At 47.9% G+C, this 22,108-nt stretch overlaps 4 protein-coding genes and 1 long non-coding RNA gene across 9 annotated transcripts in view; all 5 read left to right on the forward strand.

The window, feature by feature from the left end:
* Window positions 1–5,397, forward strand: part of syt1a (synaptotagmin Ia) — a 37,597-nt gene extending 32,200 nt beyond the window's left edge. For all 3 annotated transcript variants that reach the window (XM_088367601.1, XM_088367598.1, XM_088367599.1), the window contains 4 exons: window positions 300–467; window positions 1,334–1,451; window positions 2,211–2,344; window positions 2,422–5,397. In XM_088367601.1, coding sequence (XP_088223727.1) covers window positions 300–467; window positions 1,334–1,451; window positions 2,211–2,344; window positions 2,422–2,628 — 627 coding nt within the window. In that variant the 3' untranslated portion in view covers window positions 2,629–5,397. The remainder of the gene's footprint in view (window positions 1–299; window positions 468–1,333; window positions 1,452–2,210; window positions 2,345–2,421) is intronic.
* Window positions 5,398–6,008: 611 nt separating this feature from the next.
* Window positions 6,009–8,431, forward strand: cyb5r3 (cytochrome b5 reductase 3). Its single transcript, XM_088366922.1, has 9 exons — window positions 6,009–6,167; window positions 6,435–6,560; window positions 6,710–6,782; window positions 6,856–6,962; window positions 7,036–7,165; window positions 7,444–7,527; window positions 7,607–7,692; window positions 7,760–7,859; window positions 7,926–8,431. The coding sequence occupies exons 1-9, from the start codon at window positions 6,147–6,149 to the stop codon at window positions 8,096–8,098; spliced, it is 900 nt and encodes a 299-aa protein (XP_088223048.1). The 5' UTR covers window positions 6,009–6,146; the 3' UTR covers window positions 8,099–8,431.
* Window positions 8,432–8,677: 246 nt separating this feature from the next.
* On the forward strand, window positions 8,678–15,454 carry LOC148379099 (fibroblast growth factor 4B-like). 3 transcript variants are annotated; one of them, XM_088366924.1, is made up of 6 exons: window positions 8,678–8,824; window positions 11,482–11,724; window positions 11,842–12,092; window positions 12,151–12,968; window positions 13,031–13,134; window positions 13,418–15,454. In XM_088366924.1, exons 4-6 carry the CDS (start codon window positions 12,653–12,655, stop codon window positions 13,592–13,594), a joined length of 597 nt encoding a protein of 198 aa, XP_088223050.1. In that variant the 5' UTR covers window positions 8,678–8,824; window positions 11,482–11,724; window positions 11,842–12,092; window positions 12,151–12,652; the 3' UTR covers window positions 13,595–15,454. The 3 variants fall into 3 exon arrangements, with proteins under 3 accessions (XP_088223050.1, XP_088223051.1, XP_088223049.1); XM_088366925.1 differs by having other exon boundaries at window positions 11,842–12,081; XM_088366923.1 differs by having other exon boundaries at window positions 11,875–12,968.
* A 520-nt stretch (window positions 15,455–15,974) lies between these two features.
* LOC148379100 (fibroblast growth factor 23-like) lies at window positions 15,975–18,309 on the forward strand. Its single transcript, XM_088366926.1, has 3 exons — window positions 15,975–16,392; window positions 16,469–16,572; window positions 16,994–18,309. Exons 1-3 carry the CDS (start codon window positions 16,137–16,139, stop codon window positions 17,435–17,437), a joined length of 804 nt encoding a protein of 267 aa, XP_088223052.1. The 5' UTR covers window positions 15,975–16,136; the 3' UTR covers window positions 17,438–18,309.
* A 170-nt stretch (window positions 18,310–18,479) lies between these two features.
* Window positions 18,480–19,932, forward strand: LOC148379101 (uncharacterized). The gene is made up of 3 exons (XR_015855405.1): window positions 18,480–18,581; window positions 18,842–19,170; window positions 19,246–19,932. It is a non-coding gene; the product is annotated as an uncharacterized LOC148379101 (long non-coding RNA).
* The last annotated feature ends 2,176 nt before the right edge of the window (window positions 19,933–22,108 follow it).

Raw genomic sequence — 22,108 nt, forward strand, 5'->3', positions numbered from 1 at the left:
CTTGTTTTTTTTTTTTTGGTTTGCTCTCCATTTGCATGGCGGGTAGGGCACGCAGACAGCAGCCAGCTGGCGCATTAACAAGCTCCTGACAAAAGCGATCACACGCCCGCGCGGCAGATGCTGAGCCCACGCCGTCACGGATGCCAGACTTTTGCTCAGGAAACTTTCGATCTTGTTTTGCCCAATTTCTGAACGCAGGGAGGTAACGGTTGCCCTAGATGTGGGGGTGGCTGGATGCCGCCGCCATGACCCAGCACAAAGCCCCGCCCCTGCTTGATTGTTTTTTTTTTTATATTCAGGTTCCCTACGTGGAGCTGGGCGGCAAGACACTGGTGATGACGGTGTACGACTTTGACCGCTTCTCCAAGCACGACGCCATCGGCGACATCAAGGTGCCCATGAACAAGGTGGACTTCAGCCACGTCACGGAGGAGTGGCGAGACCTGCAGAGCGCCGAGAAAGAGGAGGTGGGCGCTTCGTCGCACTTGCGCCCGCCTCACTTTCCCCTTCAATTAACACCCGACGCGGATTTGCCGGCTAACGGTTCAGGAGATTGAATTTTCACGCTAAATGTCACGGCGCGCCCTGCCACGTTGCCACGGCAACCTTCTTCTTAGCGCCACCGTTGCCCCATTTAAAGGTTAATTGCGACAGCGCGAGGGGAGCGGGCCGCCGCGTTTTAAGTCGAAGGCCGACGCCTGCGAGCATTCGCGAGAGCCGGAAAGTTCCGCTCACTGCTTGCTTGTTGAACTGTGGGCCAATAAATTGACTTTTCCGGGTCGAGTGAAAAGAAAGCGCTAAACGTCGATGAAGCGGTTAGCACGTCCGCCTCACAGTTTAACGGTTCCGGGTTCGAATTTTGACTTGAGTTCCAATTTATCCTCTTTGTCTGAGTTACGGCAACACGGCTTCCTAAAGCCATGTTTGACGATTGAATCAATTCATTTCAATTAGCTAATGTAGCTAATGATGGCATTTAATGGAGCCCAGCTTCAGCTTGTTAGTCAGATTTTTTTTTAATCTCTGCAGGAAATGAAATGTTGTCGAATGAACGCCGATGTGATTTTTTTTTTTTTTTGTGGGCTTCATTTTATCTCTATTATGGTTCTGCTCCGTGGGCGCCGCCATTAGCTGCTGAACACCCGTGCGTGCTTGATTTATGATGTCTCGGCTTTTATTACAAATAGACAAAGTTGCCAGCTACAGCTCATTAAAAGCCAATAAACGGCTTTGGACTTGCTTGACGGAACGCCCGCTAATGACTACAGAGCGCCGTTTCTCAACCTTTAGTGACTCGAGACACAACGCTGACTTGTTTTTTTTTCTGCCACAGCAAGAGAAGTTGGGTGACATCTGCTTCTCCCTCCGCTACGTGCCCACCGCTGGTAAACTCACCGTGGTGGTCCTGGAGGCCAAGAACCTGAAGAAGATGGACGTGGGCGGCCTGTCAGGTCAGCTTGGACTCCAAAGCAATATTTGCCCGGTGAACTCATGGTAGGCCTTCAGAATAAAAGCATGGCGACTAAATATGCAGCTGTGCTTTTATTTTGAAGGACTGACTTTTGACAGGAAACTACATTCGGTATCAATAATAACAGTACTTTTTTTTAAAGTCTCACTCAGGCGGGAGACTTAATCGCGCCTCGCCGAAGGTGGCAGCGTGCGGATTTCAAGACATGTAAAAGTGGATTTGCATGCGCGCTTGTGTGTGACGCCAGCGCGCAAAAGCGAGCCGACAAGTCACCCGCGGGCGCGCCGTGCGCCGCGACCAATCCAAAGTGACATGAGGCCAGGCGAGATGACAGGCCTTCTATTTTTAACCTGCTTTGATGTTCATTGGGCAAAAGCACCAAGCGTATCTCCCAGCATGCAACGCGGCCGTAATAATCCCACGCGTCGCCACCCGTGCGGAAAATGTCGGTGAGGAGATGAGCTCCGGCGAGATCCGCTCAGGTGTGCTTTCCCTGCAAGAGGTCACATGAGCTTGAAGCGCTTGACAAGTGGCTTGTGTGTGAAAAAAGGCAGATAAAAAAAATAAATAAAAAATCGACCGCAATTCCGTTTCCTGGCGTATCACACCTCAGAGCCGCTGTGGTGTGTGAAAGGTAGCAGAGGCGTCGTAATCACCGGAAGCAATTGTCAGCGCCCGTCGCGGGCCGCCCGTGTCAAAGAGGTGCCAGACGTTTTCTAAAGGCTCTGTTGCCCCGCAGATCCGTACGTGAAGATCCACCTGATGCAGAACGGCAAGCGACTGAAGAAGAAGAAGACCACCATCAAGAAGAACACGCTCAACCCGTACTACAACGAGTCCTTCAGCTTCGAGGTCCCCTTCGAGCAAATCCAGGTACTGGCCCAGTAGTTTGAGCCACCATTTTTGGGTCCCGCAAGAATAATCATCCAACTTGAACTCTATGTTTGCAGAAAGTGCAGGTGGTGATCACGGTGCTGGACTACGACAAGATCGGCAAGAACGACGCCATCGGCAAAGTCTTTGTGGGCCTGAACAGCTCGGGCACGGAGCTGCGCCATTGGTCCGACATGCTGGCCAATCCCAGGAGACCCATCGCCCAGTGGCACGTGCTCAAGCCCGAGGAGGAGGTGGACGCGCAGCTCTCCAATAAGAAATAGGCAGGACCGCCCTCATGCCCCCGCCCCCTCCCGCCCGCCCATTGGCTCCTCCACGCTCCTGCCTTCTTGTATAGCAGGGGGGGCGGGGGCGGGGCAAAGCGTGGCCCTGGGGCCACACGAGGACCCCCAGGTATTTATATCGTTGACCTGATGGCTATTTGATTAGTCAAGTGTTTTATGAAATAGTTGGTCAAAATCGGCAGCCAGTTGCGCTAACCACTAAGCTGTTGCTGCCTCAAATGTTTTTTGTTTGTTTCAACTCAAAAGGTGGCCCCCGGAGCAAGCAATTTTGCCCCCCCTCCCCTCCCCGTTCAATAGCCAGTCTGTGTAAATACCTCAGTGATCTCCACGCCTCCTCCTTGCTTTCGCGCCGCATCCTCGCCATCAGGGTCTCTCTTGTCGCTTGCCCCGCCCCTCCCTCCTGGCCCCGCCCCTCCTTCTTTTAAGCAATATGATGTGCATAGATGACAGCATAGCGCATGACTGTACAAATATGACGTCCATCCATCCATCCATCCGTCCGTCCGTCCAGGCACTGCACTGTATACTGTAAACGTTACGCAGGCCGCACATTTCCAGTTGACGTGTTTCTATGTTGTTCTATCTGGATGTTTTTAATAAGATGTTCTATTTTAAAGGCGCACATACGTGCGTGCGCAAGCGTGTGTGGGTGACTGGAGTGTGAACCAGAGCCAATATGACGCAACCCAGGATTTCTGAAGAATACTTTGTTACTGCATTCCAACTTAAGATAAGATATGCTATACTTGTGCTAGCAGACGTCCCAAAAAAAGTCCACCAACTGCTTTGGTTATTTGAGGGGAGGCTTCGACAAGCACATGATTTCGTACGACTTTTTTCTACTTATTCGTCAGTTTGAGGGTCGTCGCCTTTACTCAACCGAACGATGAATCTTGTCACCTTTTGCGCTACGCCCCCCCGCTTAAGTCGAGCCATCGTGATAAAAGCAACAAGTTGTCGCCGTCGTGTCCTTATCTCTTTACCCTTGTTTTGTATTTCTCGTATTTTTATTTATTTTTTCACCTTGTAGGCCGGCGTCTCTGCTTCAGTTGCAAGCGATAAAAAGCGCCCTCTAGGGACGCCGGTGCATAAACACTGCCATGCGCCGAGAGGCTAAGCTAGCTTGCCGTCCTCTCGCGTCGCACACTTTTGGGAACAAAACCAGTCTTGGCTTTCAGTTGCCTCGGCGCGAATGCCGTTTTTTTTCACTGCCAGTCGTTGCGACCATTTGCACTCTTGGAGTTTCGGTTGATTCTTGGTTTGCGAGAAGTCATCGTGACAAAACAAGCTAGCCGCTAGCTTCTTTCCGCCACCCTCAGAAAGTCTCTCACCTGGTTCTTTACGACAACATTTCCTATGTGGAGGGTCCGTTGTTGTCTTTGGAAAATAATCTCACAGCTCACTACCAAACAAAAATTGTGCTCTAATTAGTCAATGTGTATGGTGGGTGGGTTTAATTAAACATGAAGCTATTATTCTGATGTATAAACGGCAACTTCTGCCATCTAGTGGAGACGCATTTAAATGTTCTGCCGGTCATTATATGGCGCTGGCACTGATATATATATATATTTGTAGTAAATAAATCATGATTAAGTAAAGGGATCATATCAGCGGTTGGGAATAGCCGCTTTCCGACGTTTATATCTGCCAAATCTAGAGGCCGGGGGGCATTTTAAGCTTTTTCTCCAGTGTTCTTGTGTAGTTAGCGGAGCGCCATTTTTGGAGAAGCTGCCCATCACCATCATTCCGCGGGCGTCTGTCGTCGGACGCCCGCTTTGTGTATCACTGTGATGCCGTGCGTATAGACGTGTAGACTTAGCGCTAATTTGTTGCGTAGTGACGTCGCCAATTTTCCCGCCAAGAGAGTTTGTTGAGCACTGTGCAATACTCTGCGTGCGTGTGTTCATTCCATCATTCCAAAAAGGCGAAAATCCGAGCGAGGAAGCGGCGACGATGTTCCCCGCTTGGTTTGGTTTTCCTCTGGTGCGCAAGTGTGTGTTTGCACAGTTCAGGGAGTTAAATACCAAACAAGCTCTCCAAATCTGTGTGTATGTGTGTGTACATATTTACATAAAAATGTATATCTATAAGACATATGATAATCTAAATCTTTTACGTGTCGCCATCCTTTTCTATTGGAGGTTACAATGTTGAATGTACAGTATGGACTGTGTTGGTGTTGATTAGATGTACTTTGCACTTTTATTTTGTATAAAAAACAACCTGTTACCCCAACCTTTTGCGTCATTTTCAAGCTCCGCCCCCTCATAAAGAAGAATAGCAAATGTTAAATCAAAAAAGGAAATGTGCAAAGTAGAAAAGGGGCAGGAATGTGGCGACAGGTAGACAGGCGGCAGTGCAGGAAAACAAAAAACTCGACAAAATAAAAGCCATTCAACTGCACCGCCACCGCACCGAGCTCCGCCTCTTGACCATTCCCTGCACCAATCGGAGCAAAGCGGTGTAAAAAGTACGCGAAGATCCTCGTTGCCTTTGCTGTGTTTCAGAAACTGCCTGCTTGACTATTTTGTGTTTTCTCCTCTGTGACCTCGTAAAATTGTTCATTCTTATTTTTGTATTTAATTTATTTTCTTTTTTCTCTTTGTGAGCGTGTGCGTGTGTGTGTGTGTGTGTGTGTGTTGTGATTCACGCTGTGGAGTTTTTGACTGTTGTTCTATAACTTCATAATATACAAATGATCAATCAATAAAAAAAAACATTTTATTTCCCTGTTGAGATACAGAAGCTCAACGTGTCCTCTTTGTTGTCGTCGTTTTAGCAAGTCATTGACCGCTACCTAATTGAAATCGAGCAAACGCACCACACGAGTTGTTTGCTGCCTCTAGCGGTCCCAATCAAAGTTTGGCAACTCACGGAGCACTACTGCCCTCTAGTGGCGGTATAACAACGTTACAACAACAACCAGTGAAGAAGTGACGTTGTACATATGTCGGCTAGAAAGAGTATAGATTGATAATGTTGATTTTCATACTAACGCAAATAAATCACTTTTAATGCATGCCATGTGTAGTGGAAAATTTGAGGAGGAATTCCGTTTTCAATGACTCGAAGCGCAACCAATAAGTCACCCGCGCTCTGGAATGCGGAAGTTGTGACGGACGGAAGTGACGTATATAAAGTTGCAGGTTCTCATGGCAAACTATCCGGCTTGTTACTTCAAAGTACTTTCTACCCAACTACACTACGCTATCGCAGCCTAATATGACATTATAAGGTGTTCTGTAATGTAAATGTTATGTTAATACTATCGCCAGCGTGTGACTAGAGTGTTTTTGTGAAAATATAAGCGCTGTTGTCTGGCGCTGTCAGGATTTTATTTTGGAAACACTGAGCGGATCCATTTTTTGAATCATGTGGCATTTGACTCGATTGTTTCCAAGCTGCAAGCATTTGACAGCAAACGTCACAGCGAGAGAGACAACTGGCCGCAGCACGCTTTCCTGAGTCTTTTGTTTTCTCCATCAAAGTAGAAGATGCTGTCCTACATCATTGGGGTGAGTACACTTTAAATAAACAACAAAGTGTTTGTCTGTTTTGGGCTTCGCTGTCTTGCAAGCGTTGAGAGTGTAAATAGTATTTGGGCAAGATGCCCGGACTCGCCCTCCGGAAAATGTGACTCACTTGACACAGTCGTCGTGCCCGCTTAAGCTGCTAAATGAGCCCGTTAAGCCGAGACAACGCCCCGCTCATCTCCCCAGCTCAGACAGTCGGCCAATGCTAATGTCATTGCTAATGCTAAGGCCAATGCTGGTTCGTGTCAGGTTATTCGGAGCGGCTTTGATGGCCTGGTCAACCTGCTCTTCAGGCTTTTGTTCCGTCGGAGGAGGCCCGCCATTACCCTGGAGGACCCCAGCGTTAAATATGCGCTGCGGCTTATTGATAAGCAGGTGAGGCGTTCACTGGCACACCCTCTCCCACGAGGGAGGTGTGTCAGTCAAAGTTTTGGTGACTTGATATTTTCAACATCTATGATGTAAAGCTTGATGTTTTTTTTCACCTGCCATTGTGTCACTGTTTTCTTTTCATTCGGATCCAGATCGTAAGTCACGACACACGGAAGTTCCGCTTCGCTCTGCCGTCCGGCGAACACATCCTGGGTCTCCCTGTGGGTCAGTATGACATCAGCAGGTTCTGAACCCTCCTTTTAACTCATCATCCCAAACGTGGCAATGTCATCTCCAGGACAGCACATCTATTTGTCGGCCAAAATCGACGGCAAGCTGGTGGTTCGCCCGTACACGCCCACGTCCAGCGATGACGACAAAGGTTACGTGGACCTGGTCATCAAGGTGATGACACAGATTTGAATTTGTCTCGGTTCCTTATTATCGGATTCTTGATGTCATTGTCCGTCTTGTGCAGGTTTACTTCAAAAACGTCCATCCCAAATTCCCAGAAGGCGGCAAGATGAGCCAGTACCTGGAGAGTCTGCGCATCAACGACACCATCGACTTCAGAGGACCCAGCGGGCTTCTTGTCTACAAGGGCAAAGGTGACGGACCCAGCACCACCTTAGCACGTCCAGCGCATCATGAAGCACATGATGTTTTTGAGATAGTATATAATGACAAGAAGCTGATAGCAACGTCTCAAGTTCAAGACCAATACCATGGCGCCCTCCTGTGGGTGTTTCTGATATTGGCTATATTTTGGACTTCAATTCTCAGTTGCAAAAAGTGCTACTGAACATTTCTAACGGTGACATGGACTTTTCAATATGATAATGAAAATATGTTGACCTTAATGACAATGGCACATTTTCCTGTGCAGGTGTTTTTGCCATTCAGGATGACAAAAAGGCTCCCGCCGTGACCAAGACAGCCAAACATGTGGGCATGATTGCGGGCGGGACGGGTAAATGTCCAACGTTGATCACAAGATGACCATGTCGAAGGCACCCCATGGTGATCTTTGAATCTTGCGGACATGTCAGGAATCACGCCCATGCTGCAGCTCATCACGGCCATCATGAAGGACCCGCAGGACCAGACGGTGTGCCACCTGCTCTTCGCCAATCAGGTCGGTCGCCCCCACCCCACCAGCTCGCTGGCTGCCGCCCCTCATCTTCATCTTTGCCTTCCGCCAGACGGAGAAGGATATCCTGCTGAGGCCCGAGTTGGAGGAGATTCAAGTCAACAACCCCGAGCGCTTCAAGCTGTGGTTCACCGTGGACAGAGCGCCAGCCAGTACGTTCACCCTCACACGCACATACGCAGCCGTGACGTGATCTCATCTTTCTGTGTGCACGTCAGATTGGGAGTTCAGCGAGGGCTTCATCAGCGAGGCCATGGTGCGGGACCACCTTCCCTCACCCTCGGCAGACACCCTGGTGCTAATGTGCGGCCCGCCGCCCATGATCCAGTTTGCCTGCAACCCCAATTTGGACAAGGTGGGCCATGCCGCTGAGCACAGGTTCACCTTCTAGACGCTCAGGTGTGACCCGGCCATCTTGTTGTTGTATTTATATCACGTCACGCAGCTTGAGCGCTCACCCCAATAATGGTGCCTTAGGTATTTTTGGTATTATGCAGACTGATGATGTGTTATGCTGCTTGTCATGTCATCTTCCACTTTTCTGCCACTTGGATGTTCTCTTCATCATCAATACTTCAACCAACGTGTTGATTGATCAGGCACTTTAACGGAGGCCCCGAAAAGATAAGACATGATGACAAGTTTTGTCCATTTGTTTATTGCAAAAGAAATGGAAATGTATGCAGATCATGTTTGATAAAAAAAAAGTCTGGTCACAGAAGAACTTTTGCTGCCAGCATCTTCTTTCCTGGGTCTGTATATGCCGCTTGTTTACATTTGCTTGCGTGGTCACGTGACGTAGCGGCTGGTCGCTCCGGAAATGACGTCGGGGGGGACCTGTATGACGTCTAATTAAAAATTATTTAATTTTTTAATTTCAAAATTAATTTTAATTTAATTTAACACCTTTATTTGACGTACGTGCTGATAAAATGTATTTAGAACTGTAAAATGATTTCGTAATTCTAGCAACAAACGGGCGTCGCTGCCCGTGTCAATCGAGCAGACAGTTGCACCACACCTCCAGAAGGTGGCAGCAGCTCGCCGAAGGATACAGAGAGGATACCCGGCCGTCAACGTCACGCCCCCGCCGCCACCGCCCACACTCGTGGTGCAAGTAAGTACCTTGTCATTTTCTCCGTTTGGTGCGAGTGGGTGGCTGGTTTGTCGTCTGAGGTTTGTCGCAATACTGCGCGCGGGGCGGGGCGGACCCGGAGCAGACGCTCCCTGGTGGGATGTACGCGACGGTCCGTGCTGTCTTTGGGTCCAGACACGCAACCAAATGCCCTGTGGTCGTGCATTCCAAAACTCCTCCAGAGCTTCCGACAGACAGCCTGGACCAAAATATCTGATCCTGCCGTGCCGTCACAACATCACACGGAAGAGATTATGTTTACAATTTCACAACATGCTCACAGTTGCGTCTTGGCTTCAGAACCCTTCAGTTGAATCAATCAATCAAATGTATCAAGTAAATGTAAAATACCTGCTGCAAAATGTTTATTGAATGTATTTGTAGCAGTTTGAATTATGCCCGAGCAAAAAAGATGGCCTTGGCAGCGGCAAGGTCATCAGCGGCGTCCGTTTGAGTTTGTTGCTTGGAAGTGGTCAGGATGCTGGTGTCCCGTCCCGCCCCCTTCCTCCGGACCACTTACATGTGAATGCCATCATTATGTTGTGTGGCGGCGAAGGGGGCGCTCGCCTTCCAGGGCTTCTGCCCTTGTATGGTCGTTCCGCTGTTGTTATTTACATTCGCCGCTTTACGTGGTCATCGTCTGTCTGTGGAAAGTATTTTGAGTTTCTTCCTTTGGTCCTTTACGAGCGGCACGCAGCTGCCCGCGCGGATCCTTGACTGTCCCGGAGATCCGGCGCGCCACCCCCGGCTTGACCTTCGATAGTCCCGTTTGGGTCGGTGGCGACCGCGCCGGTGCTGGCGCTGAGACTGGGCAGACGCATCTGTCAATCAGTGGCTTCCGGAGTTTGTTTTCCGAGGTCTGGTCTTTCCCGCCAGGCTGATTGCTTGGACTTGTGAGAGCACACATTCGGGATGAAAAGTGGTTGAAAACGAAAAAAAATGTCTGTGTGGCATTAGTTGGCTAGAGTGGAGTTGAGTTTTTAGTTGGATTCCAGGGGCAGCGTTTCGAGCTGACAAGATCCGGTTGCCCCCCCCCTTGAATGGCCAAGCGTTATCGATGGGCAGCGAAGGGATAGTTTTGTGCCGAAAGTGCGTGGCCAGTGCTGCATTGCAGTCCAAAAAGACCTTCAGGTGTGTGCCGGGGTGTCTCGATGCCTCTGGCTTACCAGATGGGGGCACTGGAGGGGTCCGGCACATGTTTGTGGCTCTCCAAAGCGGGCCATGTGCCAAAACGTTTGATTAACTCTCGGGTCGGTTGCGGAGGCCGTGACAGAAATAAACGGTTTGCTCTTTGTTGTGCTGGCTGAGTGACAGGTCATCTCTTTGGCCTCCCTGGGCGTCTCTCCATTCCCACTTGGCCTTGATCCGCCGCCGATGGGCCGGGTTCTCTTCATCCTATGGGGTGAGAATGCCAAGAGCGGCGGGGCAAACACGGCAGCCGGATTCCTCGCATTCTCCCGAGCTGGCTCGGTGTCGGGTTCTGAATTGGCTGATGGCTCAGCACCTGACACCTTGTGTGATCTGTGCCGCTTCCCACCGCTGTCACGCAAATCATGGACTTTAGCCGCTGAGCATTAGGTGGTCCACTTAGGTCTGGTCCAGTTTAACTAGAACATGAGAGAGAGAGAGCGAGAGAGAGAGAAAATGCTTTGTCAGCATTTCGTGGCGTCTTTTGGTGCTGCTACTAAGAGTTGAGGAAGTCTATTAGGACAAAAGTAGCGCTCTTGCGCCATAGTGTACCGTCTTGTTGCCAATGAACCATGTCAAGGTTATCTGCGGAGTTTCACTTCAATCAAAGGAGTGCTTTGGCGCCTTCTTTTGAATCACAGCTGTGTCCCTTCCTTAAACGGCGTGCGTAGGATGATCTTGTGATGACGTCAGTTTAAGAGTCATCAAGGTAGTCGTAGTGGTGCTGGTGTTGCATTCAAGGACACCAAAGTGCTGCATCATAGGCAGCAAAAGTCACCTCCACCTTGCTGAGTCAGCCGCTGCTTCCTCATTTGGCATCGGACACCTCCGCTAGGATGGATGTGTCCTTGCGCCGCTACCGGGAAAAACCTGCAACCTCGGTCTACGCATCTTTAAAAAAGAAAATCTCCTGTGGCGAGTTTATTTATTTATTTATAAGTGGCAGAGCAGTTTTGTTTCCCCAGCTGCTGAATTAAACATCAGCTGACTCAGCAGGAATTCCAACCCAGGCTGCATTTGAAATCCTGTTGTGTCCAATTATTTATTTATTTGGGATCGATTGATTGATCGATCGCTGCATTGCTGCAAAGTGGGTGTTAAAAAAAAGTCATCCTATACATTTAATAAAAGAAGACAAACGTAAGAGCAATTAAATGGAGCAAATTGTTATTGTCCAAAGTCATTGACAAAATGGTCGCCGTTTTAATTGTGATTGTCTGTCCGTGTCAATGCTTGTGATGTCATTGCAGCTGCTGCGCTGAGATCTCCTGTCAAAGCCCGACTTAATCAGGCGCTCATTGCACGGGCTCCACTTACTTGCACGTCCACAATGCGCTTTGATTGGCTGCGCAAAATGGAGGCGAGAATTGCTAGCGACACAGCTGACCCCGTCTGTCCGTCAAAGTGCTTCACTTAATCGTTACCCGTCTCCATTTTTGCGTGTGTTTCAGATGACAACGGGCAGCTCGGCAGCCGCATCGACGAGGCGCTCCCAAAAAGCGTCCACTCGGCTTCTCTTTTGCTGAATCAGGCCTTTGGTGGCCTTTGGTAGCGCTGGCGATGCGCAAAATGATGGAGACGGACAGAAAGCGTCGATGTGGTTGCTACGGCGACGGAACAAACTGCGACCCGCCGGGACTATCCCTCACGGGACGGAGCCGTGTGCTTCTCACGTTACTTGCGCTCTGCTGGCGGTACGTCACAAGTGGAGCCTTGCCATGCCAAATATTTGCCACAAACTTCCGGTCTAAATCAGGCACTCGTGCAGGCGCACATGACCCCCCCCCCCCTGTCCCCAATTTGGTGTGCAGAGATTCTATCTGTGCCGGTGTCCCGTGTCACAGGAAGACGACTGTGTGACTGGAGGTGCACGCCAATGCAAAAGCCTTCACTCTTCCAGCTTCACTGCAGGTCCCAAACGTTTCCATTTGATTGGCTGGCCACCAAAGGTGAACAAATGGAATATATGGGGGAGAATTGGCCCACACCACGCGAGTCCCGTGAGGCAGGAATAACTTCATAATGGAGTGGCGGTGCAACGATTCTTGCAGGTTGAGCACAGGTGCGTTTTATTTTGAAAGTCATACGAGGAAACTGTCCATGCGTGTGCTTGCTTGCAGGCTCGGGGTGTGAAGGTGCAGGCAGCGCCCCCATCGTGCTCATTTCAAGTGTCTCTCTGGGACTCTTGGATGCCCCCCCTTCCCCCACCTCCGCATCCCCCACTCCTCTGTCTCTCTCTCTCTCTCGCTCTCTCCATTTATCTGTCCCTTCTTGTCCTCGTGCCATCTCTCACTCGTGACTCAGTGTTTGGGGCGGAGTGGGGGTCTGCAGCAGTGATGTCACGCCGCTGAGAGATTAGAGCATCGGGGCCAAGGTGAGTGCGCCGCGGAGTCCCTCCACTGGCCGGCCTTGCCCGCGGACGAGGCGGCGAAAGATGCTCATCGCCGGCGCTGCCACTCCAAGCTCGGACGCGCTCCCCCCCTCCCGCCGCTCGGATCCCGGGCCATGGCGCCTTGAGTCGCCTCCCCCACCACGCCAAAAGCCTGGGCCATGCCGCAGGACAGGAAGTAGGACGAGCTGCGTTTCTAGGGCAGGTGTCCTCCGTGCGCCCCCTGCAGCTTCATGGCGGCTGCGCAAAGGCGCCTCCGCCGCAGCGTGACGCTGCTGGCCGCGCTGGTACTCTGGACTTGCGTGTGGGGGGCGGTGGCCCCGAGCAGCGGCGGGGCCAACGGCACTGAGGTGGAGCGGCGCTGGGAGATGCTTTTTGCCCGTTCCTACCTGGGCCTCGCCGGCGGGCGGGCGCAGCCCAGCTGGCAGAATGACTACCTGCGCGGCATCAAGCGGGTGCGCCGTCTCTACTGCAACGTGGGCATCGGCTTCCACCTGCAGGTGCTCCCGGACGGACGTATCGCCGGCTCGCACCTCGAGGACGCGCACAGTGAGTGAAGCGGCACCGGCGCGGCGCTGAAAGATGCTCACGCTAACGCTGAGCTTCTTCAGGTCTTCTCGAGATCTCCAGCGTGGAGCGAGGAGTGGTCAGCCTGTTCGGCGTCAAGAGTCAGATGTTTGTGGCCATGAACCGCAGGGGGAGGCTCTACGCTGCGGTAAGTGTGTGTGTGCATGTGTGTGGCGCTCGTAAGAAAGCACGTGTGTGTGTCCCCCCTGCACCAAAATGGTTCAAATGAATGAGTCCAAAATGGCCACTTTACCATCATTGCCACGTTCTTAATATTTTGGCTCGCTGAGGCATCATTTGGCCAGATATTCCCACATCAATGAACGCTGACCTACACATAAGAACTTTTGGTGCTTGTTCAAGATTCTGACTTTTCTTCTCAGCTCCCAAAGTATTTGGACATCATGTCATGCAATTTCCTTCTTGTGTAGAGGCTCTTTGGCGACGAGTGCAAGTTCAGGGAGACGCTGCTGGCCAACAACTACAACGCCTACGAGTCTTTTGTTTACAAGGGCTTCTACGTGGCCCTGAACCGGCAGGGGCGGCCGCGCCGAGGCGACAGGGCCACCACCTCCGCCACCGGCACCCACTTCCTCCCTCGGTTGTGACCGATGCTGCCGCCGCTGGCGTTTGCACATGCAGATATCCTCCCCCCCCTCCCCTCCCAGGTAACGCCAATGAACTTTGCAAATGTGAGTCTGTTAGTGTATCAAAGTCTATTTGGAGAGCTATCTTTCTATATGCGCTGCTTTCGGGGCCTTTGCGACTCTCACTCGGTGCTTGCTGCGCAACACTATATGGACACGCCTCTTGATCATTCTGTCCGACTTTGGTGACAGAGCACAAAACCTGACAGCATGCTTAGATGAATTAGCTGTGGGCACAGGACGCACATCGATTCTTCCAAAAGTCACAAAGTGGTGCCTTGAGATACGACTTTGCTTGATCTTTACAACCAATCATGAGAATTACAAATAGTGAGCTGTAAATGCGCTTTGCTAAATGCTGTTAGTGACAATGCAAAAAGCCAAAGATGGGTTACGCAATAATGGAACTTTTCCCACAAAATGTGACTATTGTAGCTGACTGAGAATCTGTGACAGTCTGTATCATTGCTACTGCCCCCTGGTGGCCAAGGTGCACACCTCAGAAGACACAGCCCAATGTCCATAAACTGGCAAAAAGCATACTTGTTATTGATGATTTGTATTTATTCACAGTTTAACATTGTATATAATGATATGATTTAGTGCACGTTTTGATCAAGTACAATATCATAGCATGCTTGAAGAGTGTTTTACATTGCAAGCGTGGTAGTGGAACAAATTCAACTTGTATCTCAAGGCACCGCGTGCAGTCCATATAGTGTATGTCGCTGACACTGAAGAAGAGTGATTCAGCTTAAAATTCAAAGCAGCAAGTTCTGGATGAAGGATGCACGGAACAAATTTGCGTGTGCGTGCGTGACAGAATTGAAATGCACTACTTTTGCTGTACGATTTAAAAAGGTGCCTTGGCGCTCCCACTCGAGGCCCCCCCCCCTTTCAACTTGCATGTAAAGAGACACCGGGGTGAGGCAAAAAATAGGAATGACGATCTGCTGCGGGCCTCAAGGAAGGGAGGGAGGGAGGGGGAGGGGTGGGGGTCCGTCTTTCTGATGTAATTAGCCCAGGCGACCGCTCCGCCAATGCGGAATGACGACCGGAGGTTGCGGGACCTCCAAAGTCCAACACAATCTTTGATGCTAGTTATCCCCAAAGAGACACGATGCAATTGGAAAATGTGGCCTCCATGTTTGTGTTGGTGTGTGTCCTTGGCCTTCCCCCCCCAATATGTTCCAGTAGCAGCCAGCAGTAAAAGACAATGCGAAAACAAATGCTCGTGTTGTCAACGCCCCCCCCCCCCACCTCCCCTCCTGGCTTTGCCCTTTGCTCAATTCTATCTGCAACAAACTTGTCCTTAGCCAAGCGCCATTGCCCTTCTATTTATTCCCTTCCTGTTTGGGCGGCAAGCTACTTGGGTGTCAGTTTATTGCACACCCTGCTGTTTGCCCCTGAATGACTTATGCCTCAAATTCCACATGCTCGACGTATAGGGTGAAAAGCATTTGTCCAACCTGTCTAATGAGAGCACCTCTAGCTCTCCCCCCCCCCAGCCCTTCTATCTCTAACTTATTGACTGCATAATAGGAAAAAAAAAGAACCTGTCCTCAATAAAAGCATCTTGATCTAAAAGAGCGAAGTTTGCCAATCCAAATTCTTCCTCATCAGCTGAATGTTGACTGTCATGTTTGCATGAGCGCCTTCACCTGCTGCCTTAGTTGGAGTGTGGCTAAAAAGAAGGACAGAAAAGAAAAAAGATTGACTGCTGCAAAAGCAAAGAGAGTTGGAGTCTTTATTTTTGTATGTATGTGCTGTGCACAGCAGTCCACTGTATTCCTCAGATAATAAAAACTTTGGAAGAACTCACTGCTGCTCCCAGTGTCCAATCACGTGAGTCACATTTATGCCTCGTTCCGATGCACGCTCAGTTCAGTTTTTGGAAAGCAATATGAAGGTTCAAAGCACGAAAAGCTGAAATTGACTATAAGTTAAAGCACATCCCATGGGAGCCATTCAAGAATTGCATTAAGATGTCAAACAAGTTCAATTGATTAGGAACGTGTTAGCTTAGCTGTGCTAGCTCAGACTGTAAATGTAGTTGTATAATTTAAGTTTTCCCAACTGTAATTCTTGTTTTATAGACACACCAAAACGAGTTGTCCCCCATTGGAGGAGTTCAGTTTAGGAATGGCGCCATCTGCTGGCTAAACAGTGCAAGTGTTGGTCAGGTGCGTCAAATGACAGCAAAGCATAGTTCAAATTGCAGCATTTATTTGTTTATTTGGCCACCGGAACACGTTTCCTGCATGCGTGAGGTGGGAAGGGAAGAGTCCAAAAGAGACTTAAAAAAAAAAAAAAGCGCTCCAAACAACAAGTGCGGTGGCCCGGGCCGCGGGGTCGAAACACGCCCAGGTGGAAGTGGCCCTTCCGCCACAGCAAAGCCGCACAGCATCTGCGTTGGTGGACGGATGCGAGCAAGGGTGGTTCGGGGTCCTTAAATAGGATCCGTCTGGCAGCCCAGTTCCAGAATGCTGCTTGCACCAGTGTCATGGCAGCTCTCCGCTTCGGGATGGAGGAGGCCACGGCCACACGGCGCCGCCGAGCAGGCGCGGCGGCCTGCATGCTTGCGCTCGCCCTCCTGCAGGGCGGCTCCGTGGCGTCCAACACGTCGCCCTTGGCGAGCTCCAATTGGGGCAACCCGCGGAGGTTGGTGCACCTGCAGACTTCCACGGAGCTCAGCAACTTCTACCTGGAGATCAAGCTGGACGGCACTGTGCGGAGAAGCACCAGCAGGAATCCGTATAGTAAGTGCCATGCGTGTTTCGCGCACGCTTGTTTGGTTGTCTCGCGGTGGTGTTGATGTGGACTTGGCGCACTCAGGCGTCATCATGCTGAAGGCGGACACCAGGCAGCGCGTCGCCATCCTCGGCGTGAAAAGCGGCCGGTACCTGTGTTTGGACCTTAACGGAACCCCGTTCACTTCGGTGAGTCACCTCTTTTCCTCGCCATCCTCAATGCGCAAGTTGTCACAGTTGTCCACGCAAATCTTCCACAAATGCAGGAACTTGTTGATGAATAAAGTTAAATAGAAGAAGAAGAAGAAGACAAAACACGTTAAAAAAAAGAAGTAAAATAGCAAATACGTAGTTCTGCCTTTCAGGCGAGTTTTGCCTACGTTGTTCACTATCCATACTCTTATTTTGAAAAGGGCGCTTTATTTTGGCAGAAGTGATGTAAGCAGGAAGTGCGTGTGGGAGGGAGGGAGTTTCGAAGTTCAGGAAGGAGACGCGAGAGACTTGTTTACATGCTCGTTGTGAACAAACCTGCGAGAAACTCCGGATAACCACTAAGCTTTAGGTTAGACTTTCCAATGAGTGTTGCTAATGGTGTGACAATGCCTTGCAGGCCGTGTGTCTGCGTGACGACTGCGTGTTTGAGCACCGGCTCCTGGAGAACAACCGTGACGTCTTCTACTCTGTCCGCACCGGCATCCTGCTCAACCTGGAGGGCTCCCGACAGGTGTTTGTCGCTGGCCACAACCTGCCACCCACTGCGCTCTTCCTGCCCAAGAGTAGCTCGGTGCCCCTGGAGCGCCTCTTGCTGCAGCGGGAGAGGCGCAACCGACCGCGGGGAGAGCGCCCCTCCTCATCCCCCCCACTCGCCCCTGCGGAGAGCTCCGACTCCCGGGCCGTTCCGGAGGACGACGCGGACCTTGAGCTGCTGGAACCTGGCGATGACGGTACAAATGTGTCCCGGGAGATGCCGGGAGAGCCGCCGGCACATGACCCGTGGAGCGTGCATTCCTCAGGCCTTTCCAGCCCACGTAGTGGAGGTGGCACCCTGGGGTGACCCATTACCATCATGAATGAGTGAGAGCCTTTATTTGTCTTCATTGTCTGCTTTGATTTGAAATAGTTTCCATTTTGGACAAATGTGAGCTGAACGTTGGACATGTTGCTTCCTGCACGCTTTTATGAATGGGCTCATTGGGATGCATTTGTTAGGGTTTTGTTGGTCCTGTTTGAGTGATTGATTTGGGATTAGCACCTTTGCACTTTTACATCCCAAAGGTTTTTGTGGTTCTCACAGCTATGAACTTTGTTCCCAAAAGCTTCAGTGATGAACTATGTTTGTGACATTTGGTTGAGTCTGAAATGTTTCACTCCACTGTTTATTAAATGAAAAAAAAAAGCCTGACCTTATGGTGTTGTTTGACAAACCAAAAGCCTTACTATACATGTTTTATCTGTAACTGTTGAAGTCTAAATGTATGTATGAGCTCTTGTAGCTTGCGTTAACTTATTTGTATGTGATTTTTTTCCCTTTCCTTATGTGTATGTAATTAGTTGCAGTATATTGTTAATATGAAGTCGTAAGACTTTGTGTTTGACTTTTGTATGTGATTTGTGTATTTTGTAAAATAAAGTTTTTCATTGTACACCAAGGAAAGCTAAGCCTACAATAGTCCTCCCAAAAAGAAATGACGTACTTCAATTGGCCACAAGACGGCAGCATTTCATCAGTGTCACTACCACGCAAAAAGAAAAACAATCAAATGAATATTGGCGGTGTACCTAATGGAGTGTCCGTGTGATTCCCTCGTTAAGTGCACCTGCGTGAAAACTTTTAGCTCCTGCAGAACGTAAAAGAAGCTAAAACTTTTCACGCAGGTGGCCATTTCCAAGCTATATAAAAATGAAAAAATATTGCCATTTAATAAAAAAATCCTCTTTTAATATTCATGATTTCCTTATTTCTTAAAACTGACCAAATTTAAACGGATGTCTTCCTTTAGTCCAGCTCGTTCCAGCGGCATTGGTCTTGTGTATGTATGATTTTGTGTGTTTTTAAATAACGTTTTCATACTTAATTTTATTGTATGTAAATAGCAGTTAGTCACGTGACCCAATGTGGAGGTACTTGTGGGCGGGGCCTGCTAAAAGACCAACTACGGAAGCTCCCCAAGTACTGATGTGCATTCCAGTTCTTTTAGGTGAACTGAATCTTTGGAATCTCTTTGAACGAATCGTTCACTCACGAGCCAACACTATTTGGGTTTTCAGTCTTGAGGTGAGCGTTGGTTGCCCTTCTGTCACTGTCATAGACACGAGTCTTTGTTCAAGTGGTAAACGTCATTGCCTCTAACACGATGGAACCATGGTTCGAGACCCGATCTTACCCACGAGCTGTACTTTGTCGATTTTCACTCACTTCTGCATAAAGTTTGTGATTTTTTTTTTTTTTTTTTTGAAGGCAGGTTTCAGTCTTGCCTGTCGGAGAGGTGGGCGTGGTCAAGCCAATTTCAGTTGCGCTGTGATTGGTCAGAGTGAATTTGGGCAGAGGTAGGAGGCGGGCAAAGTGGCACTGAGGTTTTTGAAGGCAGTTTTCAGTCTTGAGGTGAGCGACAGGTGCAACCGCCCGCGTGTGAAGTGGCCTGTCACGTGGTACGCGAGTGTGCAAAGCGCCATTGGACGAGCAGGCGAGGAAGATTTGAATTGACGGATGTGACGTCATGTCTTCGGGTGAATTGGGGAAGTTGTCAAATACCGGTGCAATCACTCGCGCAGCGGGCGGTTTCTCAGGTAAGCTAACATGCTAGGAAATGTTTGTCGTTCATTGGCGTTTCTCACGACGGACACCTTGTTTGTTTGTTGCAGGATTCAAGGCGAGTTATCAAATGCAGGCGCCACCGACCGTGTGGCGGTTTCTCGGGTAAGCTATCAAATGTTTGTCGTTCATTGCCGTTTCTCACGACGGACGCCTTGTTTGTTTGATGCGAACAAATATCTTTGGCTATCTTTTCACACTCGTCCCGGCCACCGCGACTGTCGTTTTGCCGCTACAGTTTTTCAAATCTCTTTGGCGTTGTGTTTCGTCAAATTAACAATGTTGCATTACATATAGTGTGCTATTTCCGTGTTATGCTAACTGATGAATGTGACAAATTTGTTACGTCATGTTCAAATCTATTCCAAGATGGCGCCCGCCCACCCGCCTTCCGTTATGCAACAAACATTTGCGAGCGTGATTTTCTCCCGTTTAGTCGACTGCTCGATTCATGCCGACATTTTTGAGTGAGTTGATGGATGATAAAATTAAATTATTATAATTCGGATACTTTTGTAATTATTATAACTCATTACAATATACTGATAATTGTATATATATTTTAAATATAAAACTGGAGTTGGTATGTGTAATTGTTGCAAAAATATCATGCCATTGCCACTCTACTCAATGTCTATAATTGTAACTCCCAGATGCAGAGCATATAGTATGGTATGATATTGTATGGTATTGTATTGTATGTATTGTATTGCATGCATTGTGTGTATGGTAGCGTATGGCAGGGTATTGTATGTGTTCTATGTCAATCCATCCATCCATCCGCCCGTCCGTCCATCCACCCGTCCACCCAACCCATCCAGCCACCCACCCAAGCCACCCATCCATCCGTCCATCCAACCCATCCATGCCACCCATCCATCCACCCAGCCACCCATCCATCCAGCCACCCAGCCATCCACCGCTTATCCGGACGTCGGATTGCGGCGGCAGCAGCAGCTTTAGGAGGGACTCCCAGACTTTCCTCTCTCCAGCCACTTCATCCAGCTCAACCCAGGAAATCCCAAGATTTGTATGAATTGTTTGTTTTGTTGTGTTTTGTTGTTTTTTTTTTTTTTTTTTTGTTTTGTATGTATTGTATTGTATGTATTGTATTATATGTATTGTATGTATTGTATTGTATGTATTGTTTTTTTTGGTGTTTTTTTTGTTTTTTGTTTTTTTTGTTTTGTATGTATTGTATGTATTTTTTTGTTTTTTTTTTGTTTTTTGTTTTTTTTGTATTGTATGTATTGTATGTATGTATTGTTTGTTTTGTTTTGTTTGTTGTGTTTTGTTTTGTTTTTTGTTTTGTATGTATTGTATTGTATGTATTGTATTGTATTGTATTGTATGTATTATTATTTTTTGTTTGTTTTTTGTTTTTTTTTGTATGTACTGTATGTATTGTATTGTGTGTATTGTATGTATTGTTTTGTTTTTTGTTTTCTTTTTTTTTGTATTGTATGTATTGTATGTATTGTATTGTATGTATGTATTGTGTGTATTGTATGTATTGTATTGTATGTATTGTATTGTATGTATTGTATTGTATGTATTGTTTTTTCGTTGTTTTTTTTGGTTGTGTTTTTGGTTTTTTGTTTTGTATGTATTGTATTGTATGTATTTTTTTGTTTTGTTTTGTTTTTTGTTTTGTATGTATTGTATTGTATGTATTGTTTTTTTGTTTTTTTTGTATTGTATGTATTGTGTGTATTGTATGTATTGTTTTTTTTGGTTTTTTTTTTTTTTTGTATTGTATGTATTGTATTGTATGTATTGTATTGTATTGTATTGTTTGTTTTTTGTTTTTTTTGTTTTGTATTGTATGTATTGTATTGTATTGTATGTATTTTTTTGGTTTTTTGTTTTGTTTTGTATGTATTGTGTGTATTGTATTGTATTGTGTGTATTGTTTCGTTTTGTTTTGTTTTTTTTGTTTTGTTTTCTTTTTTGTTTTGTTTTTTGTATTGCATGTATTGTACTGTATGTATTGTATGTATTGTATTGTATGTTTGTATTGTATTGTTTGTATTGTATTTGTATTGTATTGTTTGTATTGTATTGTTTGTATGTATTGTTTGTATGTATTGTTTGTATGTATTGTATTGTTTGTATGTATTGTTTGTGTTGTATGTATTGTATTGTTTGTTTTGTTTTATTGTGTTTTGTTTTGTTTTTTGTCCACCCATCCAACCACCCACCCACCCATCCATCCATCCAGCCACCCATCCATCCAGCCACCCATCCAGGCAGCCACCCATCCAGCCAGCCACCCATCCATCCGTCCATCCAACCCATCCACCCACCCAACCCATCCACCCACCCAACCCATCCACCCCACCCATCCTCCTATCCATCCGCCCGTCCGTCCATCCGTCCATCCACCCGTCCACCCAACCCATCCACCCCACCCATCCTCCTATCCACCCACCCATCCAACCCAACCCATCCAAAACCCATGCCACCCATCCATCCACCCAGCCACCCATCCATCCAGCCACCCAGCCATCCACCGCTTATCCGGACGTCGGATTGCGGCGGCAGCAGCTTTAGGAGGGACTCCCAGACTTTTCCTCTCTCCAGCCACTTCATCCAGCTCAACCCAGGAAATCCCAAGATTTGTATGTATTGTTTGTTTTGTTATGTTTTTTGTTTTGTTGTTTTTTGTTTTGTATGTATTGTATTGTATGTATTGTATGTATTGTATTGTATTGTATGTATTGTATGTATTGTATGTATGTATGTATTGTTTTTTTTTTGTTTTTTTTGGTTTTTTGTTTTGTATGAATTGTATTGTATGTATTGTATTGTATGTATTTTTTGTTTTGTTTTTTTGTATTGTATGTATGTATTGTTTTGTATTGTTTGTTTTGTTTTGTTTTGTTTTTTGTTTTGTATGCATTGTATTGTATG

The sequence above is a fragment of the Syngnathus floridae genome, chromosome 22 (genome assembly GCF_059516105.1).
Source record: "Syngnathus floridae isolate MCC-2025c chromosome 22, RoL_Sflo_1.0, whole genome shotgun sequence".
Taxonomy (NCBI): Eukaryota; Metazoa; Chordata; class Actinopteri; order Syngnathiformes; family Syngnathidae; genus Syngnathus; species Syngnathus floridae.

Bases quoted from the DNA above. Each gene is read 5' to 3' on its own strand.
- LOC148379100 (XM_088366926.1), top strand. From the start codon at position 16,137: ATGGCAGCTCTCCGCTTCGGGATGGAGGAGGCCACGGCCACACGGCGC. The intron at 16,393-16,468 runs GTAAGTGCCATG...TGGCGCACTCAG, and splicing joins CACCAGCAGGAATCCGTATA to GCGTCATCATGCTGAAGGCG. The intron at 16,573-16,993 runs GTGAGTCACCTC...AATGCCTTGCAG, and splicing joins ACGGAACCCCGTTCACTTCG to GCCGTGTGTCTGCGTGACGA.
- LOC148379099 (XM_088366924.1), top strand. From the start codon at position 12,653: ATGGCGGCTGCGCAAAGGCGCCTCCGCCGCAGCGTGACGCTGCTGGCC. The intron at 12,969-13,030 runs GTGAGTGAAGCG...GAGCTTCTTCAG, and splicing joins GCACCTCGAGGACGCGCACA to GTCTTCTCGAGATCTCCAGC. The intron at 13,135-13,417 runs GTAAGTGTGTGT...CTTCTTGTGTAG, and splicing joins GGGGGAGGCTCTACGCTGCG to AGGCTCTTTGGCGACGAGTG.
- cyb5r3 (XM_088366922.1), top strand. From the start codon at position 6,147: ATGCTGTCCTACATCATTGGG. The intron at 6,561-6,709 runs GTGAGGCGTTCA...ATTCGGATCCAG, and splicing joins TGCGGCTTATTGATAAGCAG to ATCGTAAGTCACGACACACG. The intron at 7,693-7,759 runs GTCGGTCGCCCC...GCCTTCCGCCAG, and splicing joins ACCTGCTCTTCGCCAATCAG to ACGGAGAAGGATATCCTGCT.